Genomic DNA, 9,330 nt, shown 5'->3' with positions numbered 1-9,330 from the left:
GGGGGTATGATATTTGTGCCTTTGTAACGTTGTATTGGTCAATCAGTAGTTTTTGTTTGGTACGTTTAAAGTGTCTCAGCGTCATTCTGTTACCATGGAATTGACCATGTGTCAACTATGATCAAAATCCAACCACGCAACCGTCGTATGGTTAGGTATGGTATGGTTTGTTATGGTTTGCTATGGTATGGTATGGTTTGGAATGGTTCGGTATGTGTGCAGATTAAGGACTAACTGCACAAATATGTTCAGTTGGTGCCACAATCCTAAAGAGGAGCAATAAACTAAACTACGTAAACAATAATCCAGGTCTCACATAAAAGCAATAATTGGATATTTCTCCATTCTGTCTTTGGGTGGAAAGCACATCCTCTCTGCCCAGTGAAGGATTATTGACATACTGTAAGCTTATTCAACAATAGGTTGTCCTCCGAAGAGTGACAGGAATGTCTTTCTTCTGGCGTCAACACCTGAGGGGCTTTTTGTGGGTTGTGTTTTAAATGGTGTCTGAAGATGCACGATTGAGTATGGTATAGATTAGAAAAAAGTTGCTACAAGGAAGAGGATAGGGAGTGTGTAGGCGTTGTTTAGGACAGGATATTTCAATGAATGTCAGAGCATGGAGCTCTTGAACACAGTGACACTTACCTATGACGTAGGTGTTTGTGTGTTTTTTTTCATGTGTTTGTGTGTGACTGCCACTGTGGAGACAGTCACTGCATTACAAGGGAAGAAAAGAACCAGCTCTACACCGGCACTTCAGATTCAAATTCCAGACTGCATCTCCTTTCATCAAGTGGATTTAGATAAGAGGAGTACTCACACAACTCCAGTCAGAGGCTAAAATATATTACTGAACAGGTGGTAATAGGAGGAGAGGCTGTGTAACACAGAGAAGAGAAAGGAAGGGAGAGGAGCGTGTGAGGCAGCTCTCTGCTTGCGGAAGAACCTTCTAGCCACAACTTACAGATCCTCTACTGAACCATGGCTCTCTCTGCCCCAGCCGGGACTCTTCTTTTGCTGTTCTCTCTCTCCTCTCTTCTATATGGCTGTTCCCTCACTTCCACCACGAAGGAGTGCACCGGCGGCCGTAAGTTGGTGCATCTCTTCTTCATTCCCAAACTCCTTTAGGTCTTTTTTCCATCAGGCAAACCGTTAACCGAGGCTTTGTCATAAAACATTTAAAATGTGTGTGAATTTTTGGTGTGTAGGTGTTCATGTTCAATCTTACTCGTCTTGTTTTTTTTGTGATGTTGAAGATACCAGCATGCAAGCTAAACATATCTCTTATCTACAGAGTAGGAATGCGTTCCCTGTAGGGTCATTCGTTGAAATGAGCCTGAGCTCTCTGGGAACTTTCACTATAGCCTGCCACCTAACTGTTATGGCTAAACAGCAGCAAGCATGAATTCCATGGCTGATTTGAAAAAATGTGTCCACAACACTGAGCCACTACAACGGTTGGGTAGGTTACTTTTGAAATGTAATCCGTTACAGTTGGAACTTGGTAAAAAAACAAACAAAAAAACCCACAATTGATTTCACCTAATATTACATCTGGTCATGAAGAGCACATGTTCAACTTGATACAAAAAACCAACATGTTTTCCCATCTCAAGAGGTTAAATAAAACAAATACTATAGTAAGTGCCTATTAACCTGTCTGGGCTAGGGGGCAGTATTTTCACGGCCGGATGAAAAACGTACCCAATTTAAACAGGTTACTACTCTGGCCCAGAAACTAGAATATGCATATTATTAGTAGATTTGGATAGAAAACACTCTGAAGTTTCTAAAACTGTTTGAATGGTGTCTGTGAGTAAAACAGACACCAAGCAGGAAGTGAAAGTCTGAGAATTGTAGTTCTTCTTTTGATTCTCTATCAAAGCTACACTGTCTGGGTGGTGAAGTTGCACTTCCTAAGGCTTCCATTGGCTGTCTAAAGCCTTCAGAAAGTGGTTTGAGCATTTTCCTGTCACTGGGCAGATAATAGGAGCTCAGTTACTGAGTGGTCTGCCTGGCAACAAAGGGATTGGATATGCTTGTCCCTTGAGCGCGCCCCTCCTTCTTTTTCTTCTTGAATGAATATGCTATTGTCCGGTTGGAATATTATCGCAATTTTACGTTAAAAATACCATAAAGATTGATTTTAAACAGCGTTTGACATGCTTCTAAGTACGGTAATGAAACATTTTGACTTTTCGTCTCTCGTTCCATGCTCGTGCGTTATGCCTTTGGATAAGTGATCTGTACGCATGAACAAAACGGAGGTATTTATACATAAATATGGATTATTTCGAACAAAAACAACATTTCTTGTGGAAATAGCAGTCCTGGGAGTGCATTCTGACGAAGATCAGCAAAGGTAAGAGAATATTTCTAATACTAATTCTGAGTTTAGGTTGCCCCGAACTTGGCGGGTGTCTGAATAGCTCACCGTGATGGCTGAGCTATGTACTCAGATTATTGAAAAATGTGCTTTCTCCGTAAAGTTATTTTAAAATCTGACACAGCGGTTGCATCCAGGGGTAGTCTATCTATAATTCTTTAAATAATTATTAGATATTTTGTCAACGTTTATGATGAGTATTTTTGTAAATTGATGTGCACATTCACCGTGCGTTTTGGTGGGAATACATTTTCTGAACATCACGCGCCAATGTAAAATGCTGTTTTTGGATATAAATATGAACTTTATCGAACAAAACATACATGTATTGTGTAACATAATATCCTAGGATTGTCATCTGATGAAGATCGTCAAAGGTTAGTGCTTCATTTAGCTGTGTTTTGGGTTTTATTAACACACCTCCTTGTTTGGAAAATGGCTGTGTGATTATTTTTGTCTATGTACTCTCCTAACATAATCTAATGTTTTGCTTTCGCTGTAAAGCCTTTTTGAAATCGGACAATGTGGTTAGATTAACGAGAAGCTTATCTTTAAAATGGTGTAAAATAGTTGTACGTCTGAGAAACATTGCTGATCTTCGGTGGAATGCACTCCAAGGACTCCTACTTCCACAAGAAATGTTCTTTTTGTTAGAAATACTCCATATTTATGTCCAAATACCTCCGTTTTGTTCGTGCGTTCAGATCACTATCCAAAGGCATAATACGCGAGCGCAATTCGAGACACGAAAAGTCAAAATGTTCCATTACCGTTCGTAGAAACATGTCAAACGTTGTTTACAATCAATCTTTAGGGTATTGTTAACGTAAAAATGCAATAATATTCCAACAGGACAATAGGGTATTCATTCCAGGAGAAAAAGAAGGAATGGCGCACTCACGGGCTTGCGCATCACCAAGCCCTTTGTCCTCAGGCAGTCCACTCATTGACTGAGCTACTATTCTCTGCCCAGTAACAGGAGAAGGATGAACAAACTTTCTAAAGGCTGTTGACAGCCAATGGAAGCCTTAGGAAGTGCAACGTGACCCCACAGACACTGTAGTTTCGATAGGGATTCAAAAGAAGAACTACAATTCTCAGATTTCCCAATTCCTGGTTGGATTTTTCTCAGGTTTTTGCCTGCCATATGAGTTCTGTTATACTCACAGACATCATTCAAACAGTTTTAGAAACTTCAGAGTGTTTTCCATCCAAATCTACTAATAATATGCATATTATAGTTTCTGGGCCCGAGTCGTAGGCAGTTTAATTTGGGTACGTTTTTCATCCGGCCGTGAAAATACTGCCCCCTATACTCAACAGGTTAAATTACACAAACTCAGTAATGTAATCTGATAACTTTCAATTACTTTTGGATTACTTTTCCCTTAAGAGGCATTAGAAGAAGACAAAAAGGATCCATCAAACGAATAGTGGTCTGTGACTCGCTCAGGTGGAACAAACTTAAACTTTTTCAATGCTGAACTGAATGTCATTGATAAAACGGAAAGGTGTCATAATGTTTTTTTTTCTCTCGCAAACATATTTTCTGAATTTAAAAGTAATCCAAGAAGTTAAGTTTTTCTAAAGTATCTGTGATCTGATTATAATATTTTATCTGGTAATGTAACTGATTACAGTTAAGTATTTTGGGGGTAATCAGATTACATGTAACTCCTCAACCCTGGCCACTACATGCTCAACTGTAGACCTATAACAGTGCTAAATATGGAGACCAAAATATACATTTGCATTTTACCACAGTTAGTGCTGTTGTTATTAGGTTAATGCACATTAACTCTCAACTTTCCAGCTCACATAGATTAATATTTATTAAGCATCCAGGTCTCAAAGGTGACATGTGGTCATTATGAGCTTTCAGCTGCAGCGTAAATGTCAATTACACAGTAAAAGGTTATTTGTTCAGCGTCAAGAGGATCTGCCTGAGGATGTGATGAATCAAGCTGACCTTTGGACACATCACAGACCACTTTAATGTTCTTGCTAGATCCCTCCCATGACCCTAGCGTCTTTTGAAGCTGATGAGACACATTTTTTCCTAATAGCTAGGTTTCCATCCAATTGGCGACAGATTTCATGCAAATATAAAGGAAATATGCGCATTTTCCCACGAGTGGTGTGTTTCCACCAAACTAGTGTTGAGCAATTAGTGCTTTTTGAGGTTGGTTCAGTTTTGGTTAGATTATAAAAAAATAATCAAGGTTTTGGATTTCGGTTTCGATTATTTGAGTTGAATGCTGTAACAACACAGAATAAAACAATAAATAAAAGTCCCTTACCGCTTATCACTTATTAAGCGTCATTTATTCACATTGATTTACTTTAATAAAACATTTCAGTTGTTGTGTATATTACATTTGTTGTATTTGATTACTTTAGTATTTCATTCCAAGTCATCAACTCATAGAGCTGCTGCTGTCTGTCGAAATCACTATTTTGTAGTTAATAAGGCACTGCTGCTCTCTATATCACCTCACGATCCGCACATTCTTCTGCCTCTTCCATAACAGGCATAAATGAAACAGAGACTGGACACATAGATGCGCAATAGATTATGGCCATTGTAGTTTTACCAAGTTTTATGCGCTAAACTATGTAGCATATTGGCCCTGTTGGAAACTACTACAACTCCCTGCTACATTGCACAGTTCAGTTGTCACGTTTCCGTAAGGCAGGATGAAAAGGCAGAGTCAAACGCAGGAGACGTAGTCCAGTTGTGCCGTAAAACGGTATATTTATTTCACCGGAAAAAAACACTCGGCGTAACACAAGGGCATAGGGTGTGCCCAGAGACCACCCGGGAACACAGTTAACCCCGAGAAAACAAAGATACGCAAGGGGCGCAGCCCGGCAAATATAACATTCCTCTAGCGAAAAGCCGCTGGGGAAAAATGTGCAAAAACCACAAACGTTCACAGACCTGCCCGCTGACGAATAAACAATCCCGCACAAAACACAAACCACAAGGAACAAACTAAATACCCCCCCACTAATTACAGAAACGGAAACAGTTGCGGATTTAAACAGACAAAACACAACGAACACAGAACATAGATCGGTGGCAGCTAGTAGACCGGCGGTCGCGAGGAGGGGCACCATTTTCTGTGGATACTGTGACATCAGTCTGGATCTGATTTATCTCTAGAGAAACTGCAATGTGTGCCTTGAGCTCCCAGAAAAAAACTGAACCAAATGGAATTCAAATACTCAACTGACATTGGTCAATGAGTATTTAAAAAACAAAAAATAACCGTTGTTTTGGTTAATCGCTCAACACTACACCAAACTGACTTGTTGCAGATCAAACTCACTGTGTGAAAACATACTGCACACAACATTTACATTTTTTGCTTAAGTTTTCATGTACAGAATAAAAATCTGAAGTTCAATGTGTTTCCATCACATTTTCAACTCTGCCTATAGATTTATCACAAGAACTTAAATAGTAAATGTGCCTACTCTGGTCTTGGCATATGCGCTCTAGCCAACAGCTTGCAGATACAGTGCGGGTAGTCTAGTCTACATGATGAGCGATAATATTTTTATGGCAGTCAAGCACTGATCATCATGTCACCAGAATAAGGGTGGGGTGGGGGGAACGACGACGACGATATTTTGTGACACATTTTTTATATTTTTTTTAGGCAAACTACTTCCATATATACTTTGATTCATTTTTCAAACTCGTACTGGGCTACCTTCAGACAAGTCGTGTTCCTGAGAGTCATCTTTCCGTTAAGGGGTCTGTAGTTTTGTAGGCTAAACCTTTAGGATGCTACAGATAGTTTCCTGAGAAGACCGTTTCCATCACAGCTGTCGTGATTTTTTTTTATATGATATGACTACTTGCATAAAAACTATGGATGGAAACGTGGTTAATGTGTTGAATCCTAGCTTGAGATCCTCTTGAGTAACTCAAATTTTCACCCAAATCTCCCTTTGACATCACGGCATGATTTAAATACGTGAAAGTCTTGCAAGCTTAACAAAGTGGGCTGAATCCTAATTTGAGATATGCCCAGCTCAATCTTTTGTGTGAATCACATATTCATGTCAATAGGAAATTCGAGTCTGAATGCTTGACTTTGATGCAAAGTTTCTCCTGGATAAAACATCAGTACAGTATGTGTACGAACTGCTTATATCAAATGAAATATATTGACAAACTTGTAATGTAAGCCCACACTAAATCCTTGAATCAACATACATGAAATACAGTATACTGAGAATCCTTGTATGATGCTTGTAGCATGTATAATGTCTAATGAATCGCCAAATCTTCTGTGCCTTCTTGGACAGGGCTGCGCTCCTTTACGCTGATGTCCAAGTGTAACTTCACCACCCTGAACGACAAGCAGATCAAGGAGGTGCAGGCTTCCACCACTGTGCTCTACGTACCCATCCTCTACATAATTGCCTTCACTCTGGGCCTCCCGGCTAACCTCCTGGCCCTGTGGGTCCTTCTGTTCCATACCAAGAAGCTGCCCTCCACCATCCTCCTCATCAACCTCACCGCCACCGACCTCATGATACTGATGGTGCTCCCTTTCCGCATCGTCTACCACTTACAGGGCAACGACTGGGCCTTCGGTGAGCCATTCTGCCGCGTGGTCACGGCGCTCTTCTACGGCAACATGTACGGCTCGGTGCTGTGTCTGGCATTCATCGCTGTGGACCGCTACGTGGCTTTGGTGCACCCGTTCGGTGCCAAGACCCTCCGCAGCCGCCGCACCTCTTTCTACATGAGCCTGTGCGTGTGGGTGGCGGCGTTGGCTGCCATGCTGCCTCTCCTCGTCTCGCGCCAGTCCTACACACTGGATGAGCCGCGCATCACCACCTGCCACGACGCGCTGCCAAAGGAGGTGCACGAGAACTACTTCCTGCCCTACTTCCTCACACTCTTTTTTCTCGGCTTCCTGCTCCCCCTTCTGGTCGTCCTCTACTGCTACGTCTCTGTGATATGCACCCTGGTGGCAGGAGGCCAGCGCTACGCCCACGCCATGCGCGTCACCATGCTGGTCCTGGTGGTGTTCGTGGGCTGCCTGCTGCCCAGCAACGTCCTCCTCCTCCTGCACTACTCAGACTCCTATCTGGTGGACAATGGGGAGGACCTGTATGTGCCCTACATGGTTAGCCTAGCCGTTAGCACGTTGAATAGCTGCATCGACCCCTTCATCTTCTACTACATCTCCGATGACTTCAGGGACAAGGTCATGATGGTGCTGTGTTGCCGTGGTAACAATGGAAGAGACTCGTCCACGGGGAATCAGGTGCCCTATTCGTCCTCCTCACAGGGGACGCAAAGGTCAAAGGTCACCCTGCTGTCCATGTCTAGTCAGAGGCCGGGGACGTCAGAGGGGGAGGCAGCATGAGGCCAATAGGCAATAGAGGCCTAGACGTATAGACACCTAGACCAGTTTTTGTCATGACAGAAGTAAAGGGCACTGGAGATAGGAGTGAAGGCTAGAGGGTCTGGGCAGGTGTGATATAGTTATGTTTGTATTTGTATGTTTTCTATTGTTTAGGAGAAGATCCTACTATAGATCCTTTACTGACAAGAATATCTCAGAGTACAGAATCAGCAGTACTGTATTACAGCTATGTGGTAATTGTCTGCGGAATATAAACTGCATAGCTTGTAGCTGTGAGGTCACTAACAGCATTTCACGTAACTGATGCCACCATTTGTTTCTCGTTAGACTTTTTGGCCAAATTCAGGCTTGTCCATGTGAAAATGGGCAGGCGTCTGGAATGCATTCTGTTTATACCAGGTGTGACTGACTGCTTATGTCTGTAACCAATTCAAGTTTTGGATATTTCCTTCATGAATTATAGATCCTAAAGTATGTTTTCAAGATAAAGTATTTAGTTACTAAAACATCAGGATGTGGCTTTGTCAGAATGTGTACCGTTAATTTAGTAATTAAAAATGTACAACACCCAGTAAATGTTTCTGATTTAATATTTTAACTTGTATGGTTTCCACTGGTATTTGTTTACCAACATTTGCAATGAAAGTACGGGGTATTATGCTTACAAGATATCCACAGGTTAATTTACTTTCCGTAAAGTTATTTGACTTTTTTTTAAAGTGATGGGACTTATATTTGTGCTTCAGCATTTTATAGGATGTATCACCCCAAACATATTTTTCACACTCTCTCAAACTTCCCTGTCATCACTTGAGTGGAAACCAAATGTGTCCTTTGTTAATCTGCTGACAATGCTTTTGTTCAAAATCAAACACAGAGGGATGCTTCCTTGTCGACTCTGGAGCCAAGGCATACACAGTGCACAGGAAAACAGAGGGCAGAGAACAACAAGGCCAAGCGTTTGCTGTGGAACATTCAGACAGCATCCATACATCAAAACCAAATCATCGGTACTCTCAAACTCCATTGAAATATCAAACCACAACATAGAGAACATGACAAAGCTATCAAGAACAGTACGAAATACAACAGTATACCAAAATATCTTGGTAAACTCAGAAAAAAAAGAAATGTCCTCTCACTGTCAACTGCATTTATTTTCAGCAAACTTAACATGTGTAAATATTTGTATGAACATAACAAGATTCAACAACTGAGACATAAACTGAACAAGCTCCACAGACATGTGACTAACAGAAATTGAATAATGTGTCCCTGAAGAAAGGGGTGGTCAAAAATCAAAAGTAACAGTCAGTATCTGGTGTGGCCACCAGCCGCATTAAGTACCGCAGTGCATCTCCTCCTCATGGACTGCACCAGATTTGCCAGTTCTTGCTGTGAGATGTTACCCCACTCTTCCACCAAGGCACCTACAAGTTCCTGGACATTTCTTGGGGGAATGGCCCTAGCCCTCACCCTCCGATCCAACAGGTCCCAGATGTGCTCAATGGGATTGAGATCCGGGCTCTTCGCTGGCCATGGCAGAAC

General features: G+C 41.7%; 1 protein-coding gene across 1 annotated transcript; it reads left to right on the top strand.

Annotated features, from left to right (window-relative positions):
* The first annotated feature begins 665 nt into the window (after positions 1-665).
* Positions 666-8,358, top strand: LOC115170942 (proteinase-activated receptor 4-like). Its single transcript, XM_029727347.1, has 2 exons — positions 666-1,090; positions 6,710-8,358. Exons 1-2 carry the CDS (start codon positions 985-987, stop codon positions 7,780-7,782), a joined length of 1,179 nt encoding a protein of 392 aa, XP_029583207.1. The 5' UTR covers positions 666-984; the 3' UTR covers positions 7,783-8,358.
* Positions 8,359-9,330: the final 972 nt, after the last annotated feature.

This window comes from Salmo trutta, chromosome 3, assembly GCF_901001165.1.
Source record: "Salmo trutta chromosome 3, fSalTru1.1, whole genome shotgun sequence".
Lineage (NCBI taxonomy): Eukaryota > Metazoa > Chordata > Actinopteri > Salmoniformes > Salmonidae > Salmo > Salmo trutta.
This window is presented reverse-complemented; position numbering and strand designations above follow the sequence as displayed.

Coding starts and splice junctions, on each gene's coding strand:
- LOC115170942 (XM_029727347.1), top strand. CDS start 985: ATGGCTCTCTCTGCCCCAGCCGGGACTCTTCTTTTGCTGTTCTCTCTC. Junction 1,091..6,709: donor GAAGGAGTGCACCGGCGGCC/GTAAGTTGGTGC, acceptor CTTCTTGGACAG/GGCTGCGCTCCTTTACGCTG.